Source organism: Heloderma suspectum, chromosome 2 (genome assembly GCF_057233095.1).
Source record: "Heloderma suspectum isolate Gila_16-S chromosome 2, 16-S_ref, whole genome shotgun sequence".
NCBI classification, from domain to species: domain Eukaryota; kingdom Metazoa; phylum Chordata; class Lepidosauria; order Squamata; family Helodermatidae; genus Heloderma; species Heloderma suspectum.
Genome location: NC_139459.1, coordinates 225,582,843 through 225,606,560, shown reverse-complemented (window position 1 = coordinate 225,606,560; position 23,718 = coordinate 225,582,843). Strand labels below are relative to the sequence as shown.

The 23,718-nt window shown below is 42.3% G+C and overlaps 1 protein-coding gene across 1 annotated transcript in view; it reads left to right on the top strand.

The window, feature by feature from the left end:
* Positions 1-9,548: 9,548 nt before the first annotated feature.
* LOC146354158 (myosin-1B) overlaps positions 9,549-23,718 on the top strand; it is a 31,567-nt gene continuing 17,397 nt past the window's right edge. The window contains exons 1-23 of the mRNA XM_084829788.1: positions 9,549-9,752; positions 9,840-9,983; positions 11,240-11,396; positions 13,931-13,958; positions 14,854-14,971; positions 15,061-15,153; positions 15,311-15,374; positions 15,461-15,559; positions 15,695-15,798; positions 15,887-16,025; positions 17,064-17,182; positions 17,274-17,423; positions 18,390-18,560; positions 18,838-19,144; positions 19,281-19,351; positions 19,632-19,719; positions 19,822-19,939; positions 20,671-20,794; positions 20,876-21,012; positions 21,174-21,429; positions 22,948-23,190; positions 23,291-23,467; positions 23,552-23,697. Of these exons, the coding sequence (XP_084685914.1) occupies positions 9,549-9,752; positions 9,840-9,983; positions 11,240-11,396; positions 13,931-13,958; positions 14,854-14,971; positions 15,061-15,153; positions 15,311-15,374; positions 15,461-15,559; positions 15,695-15,798; positions 15,887-16,025; positions 17,064-17,182; positions 17,274-17,423; positions 18,390-18,560; positions 18,838-19,144; positions 19,281-19,351; positions 19,632-19,719; positions 19,822-19,939; positions 20,671-20,794; positions 20,876-21,012; positions 21,174-21,429; positions 22,948-23,190; positions 23,291-23,467; positions 23,552-23,697 (3,257 nt within the window). The remainder of the gene's footprint in view (positions 9,753-9,839; positions 9,984-11,239; positions 11,397-13,930; positions 13,959-14,853; positions 14,972-15,060; positions 15,154-15,310; positions 15,375-15,460; positions 15,560-15,694; positions 15,799-15,886; positions 16,026-17,063; positions 17,183-17,273; positions 17,424-18,389; positions 18,561-18,837; positions 19,145-19,280; positions 19,352-19,631; positions 19,720-19,821; positions 19,940-20,670; positions 20,795-20,875; positions 21,013-21,173; positions 21,430-22,947; positions 23,191-23,290; positions 23,468-23,551; positions 23,698-23,718) is intronic.

Below are 23,718 nucleotides of genomic sequence, written 5' to 3'. Positions count from 1 at the left end.
GATAAAAGGAAGTACTTCTTCATACAGCGCATAGTTAAACTATGGAACTCACTACCACAGCATGTAGTTATGGCCACCAATTTGGATGGCTTTAAAAGGGAGTTAGACAAATTCCTGGAGGAAAAGGCTATCAATGGCTACTAGTCTTGATGGCTATGTGCTACCTCCAGTACCAGAGGCAGTGAGCCTATGTACACCAGTTGCTGGGGAACATGGGGGGGAGGGTGCTGTTGCATTCATGCCCTGCTTGTGTGTTCCTGGTCGAAGGCTGGTTGGCCACTGTGTGAACAGAATGCTGGATTAGATGGACCCTTGGTCTGATCCAGCATGGCTCTTCTTATGTTCTTAATGCAAACATCAGAGAAGTGTGTAATCACTGAGGATAATTGCTCCCACTGGCAAAAAGGAAGTGCAGCGGGATTAGGAAGGCTTGAAAGTGTGCTCTAGGGCTTTGATGTGTTAGAAAGGCAGACTAGTTATTCTAGTTACCTAGGTTATCAAGAGCATGGCCAGGGAAAGACACATCCCTAGGAATGCCCCAATCAATCATACTGAATTGGAAGTGGAGTGATGGACACACAGCAGCTGAACCACAGGGGAGCCGAGTTAAAGAGAAACAATGGAGTAAAAGTAATCTCCAAAAATGAGGCTTTCCTACAGGTAAACTCTGGGATAGCTGAGGACTGGCCACGACCTCATGTGCCACGGTGGACCTGCAAACTGTCCTGCAGGAAATCACCTATGAAGATAGGCTCATGGCTTCTCATTATAATAAAAGCTCATTCTCTTGCAGGTGGAATTTAAAGCTTATGGGAGGGCTGAAATATATTCAAGATCGCAATCCTGAATAGTTTTTCTGCAAAAAGATTCCACCAACCCTTTTTGCTTTAGCCTCAGTGTTGGGCAATGAACAAGTTTCAGTTTAAATGAGTATTCCCAGAACAATGGCTATTTCCCATGGGGGAAATAGAAGGCATATATATTTATACATCCCAGTATACTGAGCACCATGGGCCATAATACTAAACAATCAGAAAATCCCTTTGTTATTAGCCCTAACCAGATAAGTCTTGAAAAGGCAATTGGTGTAATACTGAGTAGCACCAGTTGAGTTTCCGATGCTCAGCTTTTAAATTCTTAGAATACCAAGCACTTCTGCAAGATAGGTTTGTGCCAAGCATGAAATTTGACCTCCCAAAGTCTCCCTAAGGCCCCATCACTCACGTTCAGTCCTACTGTGACCAGAGGCAGCAACTAAAGAAGACAAAAACAAGATTTCTCAGGCCTCTTGTCTGCCCTTGTAAAGGCAGAATGGTAGCATCTGAATCCAAAAGTAATAAAGAAAATGGGTCCATAGCTAAGAAAACATGACACTGCATCGTTCCTAGGAATTGTGGCTTTCATGTTTTGCTGTGTTTCCTACAGAAACGGCATAGAAAAGAAGGAGCAAGAGGCACAAGCGCTGATCACATATTTAGACAGTAGGGTGCACAAAAGCAATCTAGGAGGTCCACACTTTCAGAAAGGAGAGTATATTTTTCCTAACAAGGCATACAGTAAGCTCACTTATTTATCTGTCTACCTTCTCTCATTCTGAGGCGTTCTGACCTGCCACTATTGCTGATAGAGAAAATTCAGGCTTATGGAAGACAATGTTTAGGTCCTGTTCTCTCACCAAATGCCACAGTTTTACCTATCTCCTTTTTCCAAAGCCACACACATACAACATTCCCACATGAAAAACATACAGCATTACCACCAAAGTCTCCCATACCTCATCCTTTAACAAAGACTTCCAGAGAGAGAAGGGGTCATGCAGCAAGTCTGATATCCTGCAAGCTGCTAGTTGGGAATTCACTCCACCACCCCTGCCCTCTCACTGGCCTGATTCATACGTACAACTTCTGAGTGGTGCTGCTTCTGGATAGTTCAGTCTCTAAACTACTACCAGGAATAATGTGGAATAGTCAAGAGTACATCAGGGGTGTAGAACCTCAGGCCCAGGGGTCAAATCCAGGATTCCCTAGATGGCCTCTCCCTTTCCCCCGGGCCCCAACCACCAAACCTTTGGTGGTTTCCCATCTTTTGTGCAGTTTTTTCTCCATTGTAAAAGGTTGAAATGCCTCTCCTAAGGCTTAGTTACTGGCACTAAGAGCTTGAAGTAAAATATGCTGATATTTTTTGTATTTTAGGTCTTGCCCCTTTTGCCTTTCATCCCTTTCCCTTTCATCCCAACCCTGTTCACCACTAGAATGTGGTCCCTGAAAGCTTCTCCAAAATGCAATTTGACCCTTAGGCTGAACGACGTTCAACACCCCTGGATTATGTAATAGTATAGCATGCCAACTTTGCACCACTTTGTGGGCTGGCACATCATCTACTCATTTCACATGGTCTCTGGTTGCAGACATTAATCTTGCAACATGTACTACTGCTGTGTGCTTGCTGGTGTACAAGAGTTAGACCAGAAGTTCTACCTATGTAAATCATGGTATACATCTACTTGCCTGCCTGTACAAAACAATAGGCTGTGCTGCTAGAGCTAATGAATCCACTCTCAAAAATCCTCAAGTTTCTCCTCTACAAATGTTGACGCTGAATACTCTCTGATATTCCCTGAATGCTTGAATATTTTCCAAATATTTATTATATGTAACACTATTACCAGCAGTTGACAAATTAGATCACTATGATAACCAAGATTTTAATTCTGGGAAGCAGCCAAGAGAACAGACTGCTGCTGCTGCTGTTGTTGTTGTATCTTATTTATTTTTAATCCTGCCCACCCATTCCTGCGTTACTGATTGACTGGATGGAGCTGCTGCAGGGAAAGTGTCCTGTCTACGCCTGGTCCTGAAGGAGAAGCTAAGGTCAAGCACAGTGGAAAAGTCTAAGAGCAGGTGTTGTTCCAAGAGCAAAGCAGAGCTGGGATCCACAGGTCAAATACACAGACCAGTCAAGATAGGAAGCTAGGATACATAGAGCTAAGGGTCTGTGATTCTCCAGCAGCAGATGGACCACTCCTGAAGGCTTATGTAGCTAGGCATGGTGGAGAATTCCGCCATGGATCTCAGTGAGGCTGAATGCCAGTGCATTTGGCCCCCCGAAATCTGTGGCGGAACAAAGCCCCCCCACCCCCGACCCCACGAAATGGGCCCGGAACGGAGCACCTACCTGCTGCCATCCGCGCTGCATTGCGAATGGTGGCCACATCTGCAGCCACCATTCGCTTCTTCCATATAACCGTGATAGGCTACATAAATACTTATGGAGCCTATCATGGCTAATGCAGGGACGCCATTTGCGTCACTGCGGAGGCCGTGATAGGCTACGTAAGTATTTACGCAGCCTATCATGGCAAAACTAAGGGAATGCAAATGGCAGTGGCTATGGTGGCCGCCATTTGCGTTCTCTTTTTTTTCCGCCGTGATAGGCTACATAAATATTTACGTAGCCTATCACAGCAAAACAGAGGGGCGCAAATGGCGTAGTGGCCGCCATTTGCGTTCTCTTTTTTTCCCGCCATGATAGGCTACGTAAATATTTACGTAGCCTATCACGGTGGGAAAAAAAGGGAATGCAAATGGCGGCCGCCGTAGCTGCCGCCATTTGCGATCGCTGTTTTTTGTGTGTAGGGGGGGTTGCCATGATAGGCTACGTAAATATTTACGTAGCCTATCATGGCTAAAGTGGGAATGCAAATGGCGTAGGGGATGCCATTTGCGTCCCTGCTTTAGCTGTGATAGGCTACGTAAATATTTACGAAGGCTATGACGGGCCGGCATAGGGACACAAATGGTGTCCCCTACACAGGACGCCATTTGCGTCCGCACCAGCCCGGCAGTGGCTGGAGAGCCCGCTGCGGGTTGGCCCAGCCGGTGGCTCTGCGGCGTGGCCGCGGAGCAAAGCCAGCCGCGCAGGATTCTGGGGGGGAGGAATGGATCACCTCCCCCCCATCGAGGATTCCGGAGGGAGGAACGGATTGCCTCCCCCCACCTGCGGAACCTGGCAGAGCCAGGTAAGCGGGGTTTCGTACACCCCTATATGTAGCCTGGGCTAGATCTACACTAGTGCTTTTTATTGGTACTGAAGTGCACTGATAGCCGTTGGGGCACATTACGTATTCCGTATACTGCTTCTCTATCATTATTTCCTGCTTTTTGTTCTGTATTATTCAAAATACTGCAACAGCTGTCATCGTGTGTACCACGAGGTATAAATGCGCAAGAGGGATATAGTGTCACCATGACGGGATCGTACTGATGTGACATGAGGTGTAGATCTGACCCTGGTCTTCCAGAGCCCTGCCAAGACCCAGCTGCAAGCAGTTAGCCCAGACCTCACAGCTTCCTGCTCTTGAGGAGTAGCCTACTCTTGAGGAGCCCCTTACTTTCAAAGAACCCTATTACTATTGAGGAGCCTGATTTTTCTGGGCCCTAAGGCATACGCTTCCCTAACAAAGGCCAGCTGCAGCTTCTGGTGTCGGTGCTCTCTAGGGCTGGGTGGTCTCTCAGGTAGGTTCATTAGGGGGATGTGCCCATGAGCCCTTCAAGGTCCACTATTGCTGAAGGGCCTGGTGTAACTTCTCTGGAGATGCTGGAAGTGTCGAGTAGTGCTTGAGTCAGGGGGCCCCACAGGTTCTTTGGAATCTGTGATATCAGGGTTCTCAACAGAGGAGTCCCCCTGACTCAGATCTGGGTTGGGCATGACACCATGAAGAAAAATCTGGAGTAGATTTGGTGGTGGTGGTTAGAAGGAAAGACTGTGTCTCCTAACCTTTTAAAACTTGGTTTTGAAAACACGTGCTTGCTGAGCTGTGCTTTGGCACAAACAATATTTATTAGGGTAGTTGCAAAAAACAGACAGCCTGTCTGCAGCAAGGAAGATAGAGACTGGAGGAAGGGCAGTATTTTAATTGTGTAGAGCTGCTTTACGGGAGCTTGGAAAGCCAGGAATTGATTTTTTTAAAGGGTGAGATGGTGTGTCCTCTAGTTGGAAAACACTTGCTAGGGAAGCTATGTTTAATTTTCAGAAAGAGTCAGGCAGGGGATTCAGGCTTATAGGGAATAACACCATCGGTGCTATTAGTCTTAATTCTGTGGGAGAGGTGACATGCGTGTGCTTGGTGGAAAGGGAAATAGTCTGGTAAAAATAAGGTTGCAAAGAAATTATTTTTTGAGAGAACTATCAGACTACCATAAGTACCAACATACCAAAACTTGCAATCTCCAGCTTGACGCAAAATGTTTTTTTTAAATCACTAGTTATCGTTGGAAATGGCTGAAAAGTAAGTTACTTGTCATTGCTTCTGTGGGGTCAAATGGGTCCTATTTTTGGAAATTCACTTTTCAAATCTTTTAAACATTGAATAGGATCATTTCTGTCTCTTCATTTTCTGCAAAAGAATCATGAAGAAACATCTAATATTTCTAATGCTAATCTTGTAAATTTCCTTTGCTATATCAGTAGTTAACACCTGTTGATGTTAACAGTCACAGTCATAATCTTCTGGTATAGAGTTGTGCCCGGCCCAACACTTTGGGCATAAGACACAATCAACCATCATGCCCCACGTCAATAATAGCCAATATGGGTAGAAATCAGTAAGGAACTGGTCGTGTGCACCCCACAATAAGCTCTGGGCTATCCCAAATGCTTGAAAGTGTATTGCACCCCAAATAAGCACTGGGCTGGGCACAATTCTATGCCGTCTCATAGAGAACACTCTCCTAGAGGTGTGGGTGAATGATTTGGGATGGCCCGGCCCAAACCTTACTGTGGGGTGCACACGACCAGTTCCTTATTCATTTCTGCATTGGCTATTATTGGCATGGGGATGCCATGCTTGACAGTATCTTGCGCTGTCAGTGGGTCATTTCCAGTTTGGTTAGAACATGGCCCCTGTCCTTCTCAGAGCGTGGGAAGAGGCCCCAGCAACATGATGCTTTTGAAGAGTCCACAGGAGAGTGACCTTTAGTGCCTTGTTGTTGCCCCTTTTGGCCATGTACGAAAGCTAGTCTGATAACTGAGGATGCAAAAAACAACAACACCCATTTTGCTTTGAGTATGTCGCAACTTTTTGTATGTTGTTTCAGATACTAGTCTGTTAAAAATAATTTATTTTCCAGTTGTTATAAAGTTTGCATATCACTATCTTTACTGAAAAAAGGCACTCTCCATATGTTCAGAGACGGTTTTATTATATTCTTCCTGGTTAGTAGAAATAATTTTTGGCTGCCAAGTCCAGACATAATTTGTAGACTCATATCTATGCTATCTGATATTTTATATTTGATAGATGATATTCTACAGTAGTAGCTGGTATGTAGTGGTATTTAGTATCTGACTGCATTTGATAGATGAGACATAATATTTCTTGTTGGAATGTGTTTAATACTTGACATGTGATGGTATTTGCAGCCAAATCCTATTCATTTTTACTGGGAAGTAATACCCTCTGATCTCAATGGGAGTTACTCCCACACAAGTGTGCAGTCCTATGGGAAAGGGGGAAAGGGTTGTTTTATTTGTCCATCTTTTGCCATTTTCTTTCTTTCTATTCTCTTTTTTTACTTGCCCCTTCCATTGATTCCAATAGAAATTGGAGGGAAATTAACTGTATCAACTCTATGGCTGGCGTAGTTCTTTCCCCATTTTGGAATCATGTCAGGGACACAGGAGGGCTTTGGCTCCTGTGGATACACAGCTTCTCCCAGCACACCCACGGAATGCTTCATTTTTGTGCTCTCTGATGTTGGAGCTCCAACATCAGAGAAGCACCAGTTGTTGACTTTTTGGCAGTGTCACAGAGGAGGATTGCAAGGTCAAGTCTTCCTCTCCAACAGCACACTTCTTTTTCCACCCTCAGAGGGGGAGATCCAAAAAACCCTATAGCCCCTAGGATGCCCTTCCAGGGACCATAGGATTGCAGCCTCAGGGCGCAATCCTATGCATGTTTAGACTGAAAAAAGTGCTATAACTCCCAGCATGATCAGGCATGTTGGAAGTTGCAGGACTTTTCTGTTTAAACATGCTTAGGATTACGCCCTTAGTATTTAACAGCATTTAGTATTTGTCAATCAAGGGTTTTAATCTTTGACAGCATTTGATAATTAACATTCAATTATATTTATTATCTATATGTAGTGGCTGGCATGCAATAGTATGCAGTATATGACAGCACATCAGATATAACATGCAATGGTGTTTATTTGATAATGTTTGACAGCTCACAGCTTATGAGTTTCATCTTTGATACTTGCCAAAATAAAAAATGCCAACAAGTCTAAAATTCATATCTCAAAGTTTTGATGTAAAACGTAATTTAAAATGCAAATTTGAATTGTCATATTCAAAATTTAAAAGAGTGAAACTGGAAAATTCAGCAAATTTCAAATAATTATGAATATTTATTTTAATTCTACTGTGCATTCATCAGCCTTCTCCTCTTCTCCCTTTTCCAGTTAAACCATCTTTACTGGCATTCATTCTGTCATAATAAACATACGGGTCTCCCTCAAGCAACGTGATGGACTTCCATTCCACCCATAACAGCATAAGGTACATACATTGCTCTCTTCTCCTTCTCCACTATTATCCTAACAATATGAGTGGATCTTTGTAATTATTCACATGTTCCTCCTGGTCTTTTAATAGTTTTCTTTTCACCATTTCCATATGCTTTTACAGGATGTTTATATCCAAAATAGTGACACTACAATCTCTCACTACTATGCATCTGCCCATGCCCCTGTTAACCCACTATGTCTTTTATCTGCATCTTTCACAACCCTTTGTGTCAGATGCACCTCCACTTGTTCTTGAGGAATCCATGTTCCCTCTAACTCTACTGATCACAGTCCCCTTCTTCCTCATTTCCCAAGGTCCTTGGTCTCTGCTAGCATCCTGCCCCTCTTCCTGGGATATATATTTTCAGTCCAGGTCTGCAGTGCTCTTTTAATCCACCCTCTTGCTCCTAAAGATTTGGCTTATAAAGAACAGGAATTCTTATCACTCTTCTTCACCTTGATCACAGAATCAGAGCACAATATATAGGCTACCATTGACTTTCCCCTCCTCTTGTCAAAATTATTTATAGATAGGTCCATGGAGCTATGTCTAATTATATCTATTCACGTCAAATATGAATGGGAATCCTGCTAGGAGTTGTTAAGATTGCCAAAAGTGTTTTGACCCAAAGGAGAAGGGGAGGCTGCTGTGTATGCAAATCACTCCCTATATAAGTAGCCCTGCAAACAGCCTCATATGTCCTTGCACCAACAGCTTAAAGGTAAGAGTGTGAAGAGCTTGAGTTTAAAAGGCGTAGGCTCTCACACTGAATTCTTCACATCCCAGTATATTCCTGCTGCCTTTGGCACTTCTGAGCAGACTGCCTGTGTCAATAGGGATTTAAAATCTGCCTTCATCCATTTCTACTCTATAGTTTATTACTGGACCTTTGGTAAAGGATCTGTAATTTTTATTTTGCAGTACTGGCCAGCTTGACCCTGCATTACTATCCACCTGATACCACACAAGGTAAGTCCCTGATTTACTAAATCCCTGGGGACAACCATACATGCTAAGGAGGGATCTGCATGTTGATCAGTGGGCAAATTGCTTCCTCCTGATGTTTATGGACTGTATAGCTATATCATAATTAATGCTGAAGGTGCATTCCATGATTATCTAGCAGGAGAAAGTCAATTAAGGTACTGGCCTTGAAAATACTGATATACCCTTATACTTTGTCCTTCAGCTGAAATAGCAATACTCAGGGCAGCATACAATAAATTAAAAACAACAACATTAAAATGGTGGTTTAGCCCTGATAGCGCCTTTGGCTTCAGCAGTTTATATAATCCAGTATCATGCATAACAGAACAAATCCCATCAGGGTTTGCCATAAGGCAAAGTGAGGTAGCTGGTTTTGAATGTCATGACACAATAGCAAGTGGTTGTTTAATTTATTATTATTGTAATTTTACTGCCAGAGAGAGGGAGAGGTGCTTGTGGGATTTATTTATTTTTTGTCTGAGGTGGTCTAAATAACTTGGTTGGCCTCGGGCACTATGAACCTTGACTCGGTGGAGGAGGGGAGCATTTGTTTTTCCACCTCAGGAAGCAAAACATTTCGGTCCTGAATCCCATGGACACGATAGGATCTAGAACAGCCTCCCCAGCCTGGTTCCCTCTAGATGTTTTGGACGAGCACTCCCAGCATTCCTGACCATTGCCCATGCTGGCTGGGGCTGATGGAAGTTGAAGTCCGAAACATCTGGAGGGTACTAGGTTGTGGAAGGGTGATCCAGAGCATAGAATTCAGAATATAAAGGTACAAACTGTACGGCTTTCCACATGGAAAACAGGACCTTGGTTCAAATCAGGAGGAAGAGGAGATGGAAATTGCATGCTGTGAAAGAAATATATGATGGGATGCCAGAGAGAAAGCCAAATATAGGAAGTATTTCCACATTTTCATGACATGATTCATATCTTTTTTATTTCAGTTTTTTTCTTTGCTGAGCTGTACACTATAAATCGCAGTCATGTCTTCGGACACTGAGATGGCAGTTTTTGGGCCAGCTGCTCCTTTTCTCCGAAAGCCAGAAAAGGAGAGAATTGAGGCCCAGAATAAGCCCTTTGATGCTAAGAACTCAGTCTTTGTCGTGGATCCTAAAATCTCTTATGCCAAAGGCTCTGTTCAGAGCAGGGAAGGAGGGAAAGTCACAGTCAAGACTGAAAAGGGAGAAGTGAGTAAAAGACAAGAAATACATTTCTATAATGTATTTCCCCTCTCTCCTTTCTAAGACGATATAATCTACGCTGTTCTTTTCTAGAGTGTGACTGTTAAAGAAGATCAAATCTTTTCCATGAACCCTCCCAAATATGACAAAATTGAGGACATGGCCATGATGACCCATCTCCATGAACCTGCTGTCCTGTATAACCTCAAAGAGCGTTATGCAGCCTGGATGATCTATGTAAGTATATTCTGGAGCATCATCTCTCTCTGCCCTTTTATGGTGGAACGAGGCTCTAAAACAGGGGTGCAGAATCTCTGGCCTGAGGACCAAATCCAGCCCTCCTGGAATCCCAATCTGGCCCTCTGGGGTTAGCTTTAAGCTAAAATATGCTGGGGGTTTTGGATTTTGGCCCACCCCATTTGCTTTTGGCTCTGCCCACCACTGGAATACACCTCCTGACATCTTCTCTGAAATGGAATTCGACCCTCCGGCAGAAGGAGGTTCTGCACCCCTGCTCTAAAACCTCCCCAATATTCTTTTCCTCTCTTACACCAGCCACAAGGATAAGTTTCAAGTTTGTATCAATTAACTAGTTTGTAATGCAATGGAGTGCCATTTTTTGGCAGAAAGGCAGGATATATATAAAATTACTACATTTCATTTCTATACTGCCCCATAGCCCAAGTTCTCTGCGTGGTTTACAAAAGTTAAAACATTAAAATACAATATACAAAGTTTAAAAGCCATTTGCATAAAAGCACACAGACAATAGACACAAGCAACATGTAACTAAAAACAGCTTTGGACTAAAAACAGTTTAACATAAAATCCAACAATAAAAACAACACAGCTTAAAAACAGTATACAAGAGTCAGCAAAAGGAACAAGAGTCCTAAAAAGGGAAGGCCTGCCAGAATAACAGAGTGTTTAATTCCTGCTTAAAGCCCTTCAAGGAGGTCAGCAGGCGCATTTCAACTGGCAGGTCATTCCACAACTGAGGGGCGGCAAAGGAAAAGGTCTTCTTGCGCATGGCTGCCAATCTCACATTAGGCAGAGGCAGCAGGTAACCCTCAGAGGACCATAGGTGGCAGACTGGGACGCAGGGCATAAGGCACTCTCTAAGGTACCTTGGACCTAGACCATATGAGGCGTTCTCTCTCTCTCTCTCTCTCTCTCTGTATATATATATATATATAGGCTAAATTCTGTCCCACCTTCCTAGCATCATGGACGAAAGACAGGAACATGGCAAGAGTCTACTCAAGTACTCTATTCATTTACATTTTTATTGCCCATTTTTCCTCAGATGTCTCACATATACATCCTCAGCCCTGTCTCTGAACATCCTGCCCAACAGAAAGTTCCTTAGCTTGGGACTGTTTTTTTTATTATTATTTTACTATTGGGGATGTTATTGTAGCAAGAGTGGATTAACAATAGATTAACAACAGGAAGAATGGATTAAGCTACCTCTGTTCTCCTTCTTCTTACAGACCTACTCAGGTCTCTTCTGTGTCACTGTCAATCCCTACAAGTGGCTGCCAGTGTACAACCCAGAAGTAGTAACTGCTTACAGAGGCAAGAAGCGTCAAGAGGCCCCTCCCCACATCTTCTCCATCTCTGACAATGCCTATCAGTTCATGTTAACTGGTGAGTATATCGATATCTTTGAAAGAGTGAACATTTTCTCAGGAGAAGCCTCAATATCTTTTCTAGGAAATACGGAACCCCAGTCAGCAGAGCAAACAGCCTTAGGGAGCAGGCTCAAAACAAATAAGAAATTCCCTAAACATGTAATTCACCTGCAGCCTAATTCTGCTCATAAATTTAAATTTACATCCACCTGTCACCAAAAATGAGCATGATACACTGGAGAAAAAAAGAAAACATGACAAATATTGTTTACATATGCATCCATGTTTCAATGTCAATAAAGAATATGAAGTATGGCTCATAACTTCATGTTTCCTCTTTCCCTTGGAAGTAAATTACTGAAACAAAATATATGCCGGAGTTACCTATAAATTAGCATCCACATGCATACATTGCGATTTTTTGCAAGCAAAAGTGAGTGGCAACTAAAACTAAATACATGCCCTGAGCTGCACGTATTTTGAAGGCAAAATCCACCATTTATACACATGCTCACCATTTGTGAAAGGCAGTTTGCATGCACGTAGATTTTGCATACCGGGGTCAGTTTTTGAGTACAAATTATGGCATCTAATGAGTCCTTATGGCAGAAGTCCTATTCATACATGACATTTGTACACACAAGCAGTACCAACCTTCCTTGGGTACATGCACATACGGACTGGGTTCGCACAACACGCTAACCCACACTCAGAGCTTGAGTGTGGGTTGTTGCTGAACCGTGAGTTGTTTGTTGAACCGTGGCTTAGCATGTTGTCTGAACCCAAGACTTTTTCCACAGGGTGGCTTGTTAACAATGCAGTTTGGCTTATTTTTCTTGAACAAGACACCTTGATAGCCCATAGTTGGTTGTTGGGTTGTTGAGGGTTGTTAACAAGCCACCCTGAATGGTTAAGAAGCCCCACTGTGGAAAATGTCCTGGGTTCAAACAACACACTAACCCATGGTTCAACAACAACCCACACTCAACCACTGAGTGTGGGTTAACATGTTGTGTGAACAGCCCTATGAAAAAATATATGAACTGATAGACCATAGATATATCCAGCAACTCCTGTGATCTTGGTACAGTATCCAATTGAGCCTTTGCACAGGTGGCCCAAGCCTGCTGGCCCCAGTGCTTGCGCAGCGCTTACTGCTGGCAGTCGCGGTGTAGCACTTCCAGAAGCAAGCACTTCAATGAGCAGAAATGCTGATTTCTGGAAGGGGCGCAACCTGCCCCTTCAAGAAATGAGGGTTTCCACTAGTTGCAGCAGTTGCCCCTGGAAGTACCACATTGTGACTGCCAGTGGTAGGGGCTTCATGCCTGCCACCATCGGCAGGGCTAGCCACACAAATACCAGGACCAGCAGGCGCAGGCCGCGTGTGCAAGGGCTCCATTGGATACTGCCCTTGGAGGTCACATTCAATTTCTCCATGTAAGCAGATACCCAGGGAATGTGAAAACTGCTCTTGCAATGAAAATATGTGATATGAAAATCTACCCTGAATTCCCAGACCTGTTGTTTGTTCATTATTAAACCTGTACAATTATGTTGCATTCATGAGCTTTTAAAAACAGTACATAACACTCACATATTGAATCTGCTTGGCGTCACCACAGTAATTACAGATTTGCAATGCTAAGCAAATACCTTAGTGTTTCAATGAAATAGCATGAGTTTGCAACTCCTATAGCAGCAGCAAATCATATCAGTGTTAGGTGCATTAATATAATCTGCCTGAATTATTATTGATTGCTTAGATTATCACTCTGTTTAATCATTTCCTATGTACAGTTTGTTATTTAATTCAGTTACTAAAGAATATGATTGTACAAAGAGTTTTAATTAAAAATGTGCGTGTGTACACACACACACACACACACGCTAAGGCTTTATCAGAGGCTATGTCATTCCACACTAAAATTTGAATTCTGTGCCAAGACAATCCAAATTCTGCATCAGATTTTGCTATCTGTATGAAAAAATATGAAAATTGAATAAATGTGCATATTTTCTTATGTATTGCATAATTTATTCCAGTTTTGCTGGTTATAGGGACCAGCAAAGAACTATACAGAGCATTGAGGTTGCACTCATGGGAATCACTTTCAGCCTGCTTTGGTTTCTGAAATTTCATCAGGAATTGCCCACACACATCCAAGTGAATCTTTGTAGCTGTAAGGGTTACCGACTTGCTTTAAAAACACACCCTCAAAAAAACTACAAGTGGGTCTTAGTTAACTGAATTTTTGTGTGAATTACCAAATGTTGTACTGTTGCTGACAGATTCTGTGGTATCACATCACACACACACACACACACACACACACACCCCTGGCTTTTCCCTACGTATGGATTACTTATTATGTCCTGTTTGTATGCAAGCCATTGCAAGTTTCTTATCAATTACATGTGGTGAGACCCTAAACACATTTACTCAGAACTAAGTCCCAATTAGTTCAACTGGACTGTCTCTCAAGGAAGTTCACAAAGAACCATAGCCTTAGTAACTCAGTAATAAGACTCTTTGGTTATGTCTCTCTCCAGATCGTGAGAACCAGTCAATCCTGATCACGTAAGTTTGTTTCCTTATTGGAATCTATGCTGTCTTTGTGGAACATTACAGCAGACAGTAAAACTATTTTGTCAATACACCCTTTCCTTTCCTCTTCCTGGGAGGAAAAAAGCAAGTTGGAAGGGAGAAGCAAGGAATGGGAAAGGAAAGAATTTGTTGACAAAATTGTTTAAGATTTAAATGCTGGTAAAATTCTCAGTGATCATAGAATTCTTACTGGTCTGTTGTTGGATTGTTGATTATGTAAGACTTCAATCTCTATGGACAAACCTTATTTATCTAGGCTGAATCTACACATAGAAGTTATACCGCTATCATAACTATTGATGCCCATTGGTGTCATGTGTACAAATAGTTATGATAACGATATGATAATGGTATAACAGTATGACTGCTATGTGTAGATTCAGCCATAGAGCAGGGGTGCATGACCCTTTCAACACCAAGGGTCACATCTGCTGCTGGCTCAGGAGTCGTGTTCTGCATGGATGTGCACACACATCACAGTGATCTTGATACAGATGTATCAAGAAGTAATTATCTGTATCAGAATCAGTGGGGGAGGCCCTTTTCTCTATCCCCTCTCCCAGCGATCCTCATACAGATTGTTCTTTCCTTGCTGGTAGCTATGGCAGGAAAAGAACAATCTCTATTATGAAACTGCTGGGTGGAATTCAGTGAGAAGGGAGTCAGGGCGACCTTCGGAGTGGCCATATTTGGGGGGCTGCATGTGGCTTGCAGACCACAAGTTGTGCATCCCTGCAATAGAGGGAGGGATATCTATATGACCTCCTAGTTAGTTTGCTTTGAAAAATGGGTGCTTACTGGCTGTACCTCTTTAGCTATATAGTGGGCAGGCTGCACATTAACACTCTGCTATACCCTTGGTCAATAGTGGAGAATCTGGTGCCGGAAAGACTGTGAACACGAAACGTGTCATTCAGTACTTTGCAACAATTGCAGCTGCAAGTGACAAGAAAAAGGAAGAGCCAGTCCAACAAGCCAAAATACAGGTACACGTTTTGCCAGAAAATGAGGAGTTGCGATTTTGTACAACTTTTATATTATTTTATATAATATGACAATGATATTTACATTGCAGGGCACCCTTGAAGATCAAATCATCAGTGCCAACCCTTTGCTGGAGGCTTTTGGAAATGCCAAGACTGTGAGGAATGACAACTCTTCACGTTTTGTAAGTCTTGTGTAGAATCTGAATGCAGAACTTGGCCTTCATGTTTGTTAAGTGCAGTGCCTTGTCACATAGTAACTTAGTAAGTTTCTAGTATAGTAAAACATATGTAACATACATATCCTAGAATTTGTAATGATATGCCTTTTCCTTTTTCAAGGGTAAATTCATCAGAATCCATTTTGGTGCCACAGGCAAATTGGCTTCTGCTGACATTGAAACATGTAAGTGATCCCTCCCTCCCTCTCTCCCTCCCTCCCTTCCTCATGCACTTCTTATTTGGTTACTTCTGCTTCTCCTTTCTTACCAGATCTCCTGGAGAAGTCCAGAGTTACTTTCCAGCTGAAAGCTGAAAGAAGCTACCATATCTTTTATCAGATTATGTCCAACAAGAAGCCAGAACTGATTGGTAAGAGACACATCTTCTACAGTTCCCGTGCCAGCTGCTGAGTAACATATTTATTTGACTTCTGGTTAAATGTTGCCATAGATTGTTTACATGTTGAATGAAGCAAGATCCATATCCACTTTTTTCTTCATTCAGAGATGCTTCTAATTACCACCAACCCTTATGACTTCCACTTTGTAAGTCAAGGGGAAATCACTGTTCCCAGCATAGATGATCAGGAAGAGTTGATGGCTACAGATGTAAGTAATACAAATAACTGAGTTTCCGCTGTATTAACTTGAGGTAATATAAAGAATTTTCACTTACACATCTCGATTCAATTGTCAGAGTGCCATTGACATTCTGGGATTCAATGCTGATGAAAAGACAGCCATTTACAAGCTGACAGGAGCTGTAATGCACTATGGGAACATGAAATTCAAGCAGAAGCAGCGTGAGGAGCAGGCTGAGCCAGATGGCACTGAAGGTATTTGCACAATTTGCAGTGGAACTATCATCAAAGAACAAATACAAAAAATCCCCTTAATCCTCAGCTGCTCCTAACTTTCACTGGAACAGCTGAAGTTGAATGCATAAAAATGAGGTCCTAATATTGCAATCCTAATACACATACCTGGGGGTAAGTCACATTGGTGTCAGTGGGGCTTACTTCTAAGGAGTCATGTATAGGATTGTACTGTTAGTTATATATACTCTCCCCTATCTGGGACAAGGCAGGAATTATTTCAAAGCAGACATAATATAAAAATTTCAATGATGGTGGATAGTGTTCCAGAGTTCATAAATTGTTCCAAAGCCAACTAATCTCTTCCCCCCTTCTTTATATTATGATGACAAACACATCATTCATCTTGAGTTTTAAGATGATAGCCACCAGTTTATCCTTAACCACCAGTAAAAGATTGACATTATTTAATTGCTGTTTTGTGGAATTTGCTATATAAGAGAGATGTGTAGTTAAGTAAGCATTAAGAACTCCCAGCAGATCTTGATACGTAAGTCTTGGAGATGAGAAATCTGGCCAGTCTACGGTACTGCAAAAAAGAAGATGATTTAACTTTTGGAAAATCTGAATTAATATTCCCAATCTGAGATTGTAAGTGTTAAATAACTTTGGGTTTATATTCTGCTGTTCAGTAAATGTCTGTTATTTTATATACCAGATAGGATTCATTCATTCTCACAGCATTCTAATTATTACTGTGAAGTGAGGTTAGCAAGTAAGGGATGGCAGAATGTTATCACAATGGTAGTTTTCATGTCACATCAGGAAGTGAATTTGTGTTCAGATAGGCATACCCATTCTTGCTTGTATCACTGGAAAAATCAGTCAAATCCTGAAAAAAAAAATGAGGGAAAGCATGCTACAACTCTGCTTCTTCCTATTCTTATTTCTTGTAAGGTCTCTCCTATACGAATAATGTTTGTTTGTACATACTTTCTTCGAATGTAGAAACTATTATATATTGGGCTCATAAACCTTTCCTCTTATCTGTGTGCTCAGTTGCTGACAAGGCTGCCTACCTCATGAACCTCAATTCAGCAGATTTGCTCAAAGCTCTGTGCTACCCCCGAGTCAAGGTTGGCAATGAGTATGTCACCAAAGGCCAAACTGTCCAGCAGGTAACGATCTACACAATACAGGGCTTGTAGTGGATGTAATTATTGCTCCACATGTACACTGACTGTAGATCCTCTCATTCAATTTATATAGGTATATAATAATGTTGGTGCTTTGGCTAAGGCCGTCTTTGAGAAGATGTTCTTGTGGATGGTCATTCGCATCAACCAGCAGCTGGATACCAAGCAGTCTAGACAGCACTTCATAGGAGTGTTGGACATTGCTGGCTTTGAGATCTTCGATGTAAGGAAACAGGGCCTGATGGAACAGTGTGGGAAGGGAGATATGGGGAATCTAAAACATTTAGGGTGGAATCCTATGCAGATAGGCGGCCGCCTCTGAACTTAGAGGTGACCGCCTATCCAGTGCAGGGCAGGAGAAGCACGGAGGGGATCATTCCCTCCACGCTTCTCCTGCCTTGCATTTTTGGCTAGACAGCCGCTTTTGACTGTCTAGCTGCGGGAGGGCAGAGCGGGGGAGGAAGCTGCTGTACGACACATTGGATGTGTCATACAGGCATTTCCATCCTCCCCGCCCCGGAACACCCTCTAGGAATGCCCCATTTTGGCTGCTCTGCACTCCTCTTGCAAGTGTGGAGGATGGGGCTTCTCTGGACTGCCTCCAAGACAGTGCAGAAGTGGGGCGAGGTCAGTTCTCCAGGAACTGACCTCAGAGCATGGGGTCCGAGGTCGGTTCCTGGAAAATCAAATATCCTATGTCCATCTAGCCACTGACTAGTGGCCATAGGATTGCTCCCTTAAGCAATTAAAGTTCAGTAATGTTCAGAATGCAAAGGCACTGAAGGAGTGAAATTGTTTCCAAGCTGTTGACTGGAGGGATGACTGACATGGAAATATCTGGCACAGATAGGAAATTGTAGAAATGGTTTGGCATGAAGAGTGTGACTCATAAATCCACGGCATTTCTGGGACAGATTATAAGCAATAATCATTGAAAGCTCAGAAAGCAGTGAGTTCAGAATATATGAGTATGTTTGGGCTCAATAATGGAAAAACACAAGCATACTTTTGCCTGATAGGACTTGGAATAGTTATCAGGAAGAAGCTTAGCCATTTGCTAAATATGCACAAACCTTTAATATTTACACAGACCAAAGAGAAAGTCTTTAATAGTAACCATTAGGAAACTAGGATTATGAACACTGCGAAACATTATGATCTCTTTAAAAAATGTCTTTCCATTGTCTAGTTCAACAGCTTGGAGCAGCTCTGCATCAACTTCACCAATGAGAAACTGCAACAGTTTTTCAACCACCACATGTTTGTGCTGGAGCAGGAGGAGTACAAGAAAGAAGGAATTGAATGGGAGTTCATTGACTTTGGAATGGACTTGGCTGCCTGCATTGAACTCATTGAGAAGGTCTTTCTCAAAAATATGTGTTTAACTTGCATGTGACTGCAAACAATCCCGCATTTAGGAATGCACTTGAGATCATCCTTAATTCTAAAAATCAATATCATCATCATTGAAATTCAGATTATATACTTTTTGCCTGATCAAATGCAGAGCTGTAAAGCTATGGCACTCATTCTATGAAAATTAGATTTGTGGAATTAAAAGTTCGGTTATACTAATTAAATAGTAATTAGACTAATCTAATTTAGAAACATTATATCTGTCTGCTTTTGTTGTTCAGCCCATGGGCATTTTTTCCATCCTAGAAGAGGAGTGCATGTTCCCCAAAGCAACAGACACTTCTTTCAAGAACAAGCTGTATGATCAGCATCTTGGCAAGTGCAAGAACTTTGAAAAGCCCAAGCCTGGCAAAGGCAAAGCAGAGGCCCACTTCTCCCTAGTGCACTATGCTGGCACTGTGGACTACAACATCAGTGGCTGGCTGGAGAAGAATAAGGACCCCCTGAATGAGACTGTCATTCAGCTCTACCAGAAATCATCCATGAGGACACTGGCATTGCTCTTTGCTGATCGCCCTGCAGATGCTGGTAACTGCTCCCCAGTTAGCAACTTAACAGATCCAAAGTAGATAGTTCCTTTAGATTCTAATTATATGATTTCATGTAATTTGTCAAAGGATTTTTAAATTGAATCTATTTATTTTATCGATTTTCTATAATTTAGAGGGCGGTGGTAGCAAAAAAGGTGGTAAGAAGAAGGGTTCTTCTTTCCAGACTGTGTCTGCTCTCTTTAGGGTAAGCAAAATTTATTTCTGTTATTTGTAAAATGGGATAAATGTTTTTAAAGCAATAAGTCCTTTTCCTGGATTGTATCGGAAAGAGGGGAGAAAACCTAGAAGTAGTGTTACAAGGATCAATATGTCCAAAAAAGATTGTCTACAAGACAAAAAATGTCCAGGATTGATAGTTACTATTTAAAAAGAAGATATAAACTGGCTTATCATTTTGGTAGTGGGAGTCATGTGAATTGAGGTTCATCAACACGCAGATGTAACAAATGCTTCTTGTCCCACAGGAGAACTTAAACAAGCTGATGAGCAATCTGAGGAGCACTCACCCCCACTTTGTGCGCTGTCTCATCCCCAATGAAACCAAAACTCCTGGTAAGACACTCTAATACACTCTAATCAAAAGCGAAGTGTGATGCAGCACTTGCCCTCTGAGTTTTACCCTGTAATGCTAATCACATTCTAATGTTCTCTAAGGTGCCATGGAACATGAGCTCGTATTGCACCAGCTGAGGTGTAATGGTGTGCTGGAAGGTATCCGAATTTGCAGAAAGGGATTCCCCAGCAGGATCATTTATGGTGACTTCAAACAGAGGTCAGTATGCCATACATTACTTTACAGTTATGTTTCTCAGTGTATATATCTATACCTATACCTGTATCTATATCTTCAATATAACATAAGGCAATCTTAAGCATGTTTACTCAGAAGTAAGTACCACTACGGCCAATGATAATTAGATCCTAGTAAGTGTATTTAGGATTGCAGCGTTAGTTATCTTACACTTCTGTAAAAATCTAAACATCAATTAGGAATGCAACAAATGGTTAAATTGTGGGGATGGTTAAGTGAGTGGGGATGGAATGAAAAAAAGATATACCAGGGACGCTACAGTAGTTTAATCATCAGCTACATACCTGTATTCCATTATAAATTTTCTTGTATTGCATCAACTTGTAGCAGCACAACTACAAGGCTTCAGGAGGACCAACTTCATGGATGGAAAACATTTGGCCCTCCAGATGCAACTCCCATCATCCTTCACCATTGTCTATGTTAGCTAGGGCTGATGGGAATTGCAGTCCAACAACATCTAGAGGGCCACACATTCCCCATCATTTACCTAGAAAGAGTAGCTGCAGGAAGACACTGTTACCAATAAATCTATTAGCGAATGTACGTCATATTCAGAAAGAGTTCTCTAGACATGAGGAGATTCACTCCATAGACCGCCCCCTTGTGCTTACATTAATAACCATCTAGGAGTTTAGTGCCATTTGTTATAATGGTTTAGCAAAATAAAAACTGCAAGCTTCTCCCAACAGATACAGAGTATTAAATGCAAGTGCCATCCCAGAGGGACAGTTCATTGATAGCAAGAAGGCTTCTGAGAAGCTTCTTGGATCCATTGATGTTGACCACACTCAGTATAAATTTGGCCACACCAAGGTAAAATTACTCTCTGACACATGAACGTAACTTTTGTGTTTGAGACAGTGACCAATACTTTGTAATATTTCCATTTTCCAGGTGTTCTTCAAAGCTGGCCTTTTGGGTCTTCTAGAGGAGATGAGAGATGATAAGCTGGCTCAGCTTATTACACGTACCCAAGCCGTGTGCCGTGGCTTCCTAATGAGAGTGGAGTTCAAGAAAATGATGGAAAGGAGGTAGTGCTTTGCCATCTATAATAGGACCCATGATTAGACTGACCTAATGAGCCCATATGCACTAAACAGTGATACCAGATTAAGAAACCAGATCAAACATATTTTGAACACTTCAGTTTATTCTGGAATCATTCTTAAGATTGAATTTGTCTCCCTTACAGAGAGTCCATCTTCACTATTCAGTACAATGTCCGCTCATTCATGAGTGTGAAGACCTGGCCTTGGATGAAGTTGTACTTCAAGATCAAGCCCTTGTTGAAGAGTGCTGAGTCAGAGAAAGAGATGGCCAACATGAAAGAAGAGTTTGAGAAAACAAAGGAAGAGCTTGCAAAGTCAGAAGCCAAACGAAAGGAACTTGAAGAAAAAATGGTGTCTCTGATGCAAGAGAAGAATGACTTGCAACTCCAAGTCCAGTCTGTAAGCATTATTGATGACATTAAACATTTTTGTCCTATTGATCCAATGCCTGATTGATATAGGTTGGATGTGAGACAAACATTGTGGAACATTTTTTCATGGAAAATATTTGAGGCTAATTAGACTTCTTTGAAAAACTTTTTACAGATAATTAGTCCACGTAGGAACCCACAGGGAAGTGTAAGAAGGGGACAAAGGGAAAAAGAAAAATCTTTTGCCCAGCCTTTAATTCTGATTTATTATTTTTACTCTAGTTTTGTGTTCCTTGACCCTCCATGATGTCTTGGGCTTCCATACCTGTCTCCATTTGTCCCTTCTCTCCAACCCTAGCTCGAGCCACTTACCCTCTTCTCTCCATCTTCTCAACATTCAGCTTCACCACTTATCTTCTTTCCTCCACCCTTTCTGCAACCCCCCCCCCTTCATGGCCAGTTAGCAAAGGCCATATCTCCCAGTGTCAGAAGCAGCGCATTCCAATATGCAGGTTTTATTTCTTCCTATAGAATTTAATAGCATCCATTCACTTACATGGGAAAACCAAAGAGGTACAACACTGAGAGGAACTAAACCCAACTTCTGTCTTCAATGTCCACACTATGTTTAAGATTGCAGTCTGCATATTTTAACTATGGAACACAATGGGAGACTAAGAACTGAGCCTGTCCCTTTTCCTCCATTCCACAATGAATCAGCCTTTCATTGGAGGAGTTGGGCTCAGAAAGATCCCTGCTTCCCCTCAGCAGGAATCATACAGAGCATAATTTTCCCACTGGGCATGTTAGACTGCAAGTCCAAAGGTGGTTCCAGACAGATGTCTCCTAGCTCTAGCAATCAATAGGCACTGCGCAGCCATTCTGTCTTTTTCTCCTTAATGGATTTTCTACATAAAGGAAAAAGATGGAACAAGTGGTAAGAAAACACAGGAGGGTCACAAGTAAAAGGCAGCGATATCTTGAAGCCCTGTAAATGTCTGTGAATGAGGCAGGGTGATGGTTGCCATGAAAGCCTCATCTGGGAGTACTCGAAGTCCAGTTCCTGGTGGGAAAAAGTGCTTTGCCAGGGCCTGGGAGGGAGCACCTGAAAGTGCTGCCACTGCCTCTGTCTTCTCCTTGCCTCAAAGTAAATTTCTGGAGAGCCTTGGGCATGCAGAAGGGGGTTATGGGACCACTGGGTGCTTTTCGAGTGTTCAGTTGGAGCTCACAAAGGGTCAACCCCTTTTGGGGTGAGGAGAGGGATGCTTGGACATCACTAGCCAGAAGGCCTACCTAGCACCTGCATGCTACCTTCTGCTACAGGGCATACTCCTTGCCCCTGGCAGTATGAAGAGTTTTGGAAGAAGTGGTCAATGTGACACTTTCAGTTTTCAGTCGGTGTCTGCCAGCATGTCCTCAAATCCCTGGATGAGGAAAATTATCTTACCATTGCTATGTGACATATGTCATTACCAAAAACTTACTTCTTTAATCAAGATAGGGGAGAAAAGCAGAAAGGTTTTTTAAAAATGCTTTCTATCCATAGGAATCTGATGGCTTGGCAGACGCCGAGGAGAGATGTGACCAGCTGATCAAAACCAAAATCCAGTTGGAAGCTAAAATTAAGGAGCTGACCGAACGGGCAGAAGATGAAGAGGAAATGAATGCTGAGCTGACAGCCAAAAAGAGGAAACTGGAAGACGAATGCTCAGAACTGAAGAAAGACATTGATGATCTTGAGTTAACACTGGCCAAGGTTGAAAAGGAGAAGCACGCCACAGAAAACAAGGTACTGACCAGAACATGCCCCAAATGGCAACAAACAGTCAGAATGTTGTATTGTCGTCGCACACGATAAAATGTTGAATTTAATTGTTCACTTCTAAAAGGTGAAAAACCTCACTGAGGAGATGGCCGTCTTGGACGAGACTATTGCCAAACTGACCAAAGAAAAGAAAGCCCTCCAAGAGGCCCATCAGCAGACCTTGGATGACCTGCAAGCGGAGGAGGACAAAGTGAATACTCTGACCAAAGCGAAGACCAAGCTGGAGCAGCAAGTGGACGATGTAAGCACAACAAGATGGAGGACAGCAGCTCTGAAGTAAAGGTAGCATTATAGTGGCAGAGTGTTATGACCTCTTTTTCTTCAGCTTGAAGGGTCTCTGGAGCAAGAAAAAAAGATTCGCATGGACCTTGAAAGAGCCAAGAGGAAGCTTGAAGGGGATCTGAAGCTGTCCCAGGAATCCTTAATGGATTTGGAAAATGATAAGCAGCAGCTGGATGAAAAGCTTAAGAAGTAAGTAAAGCCTGCTGTGGA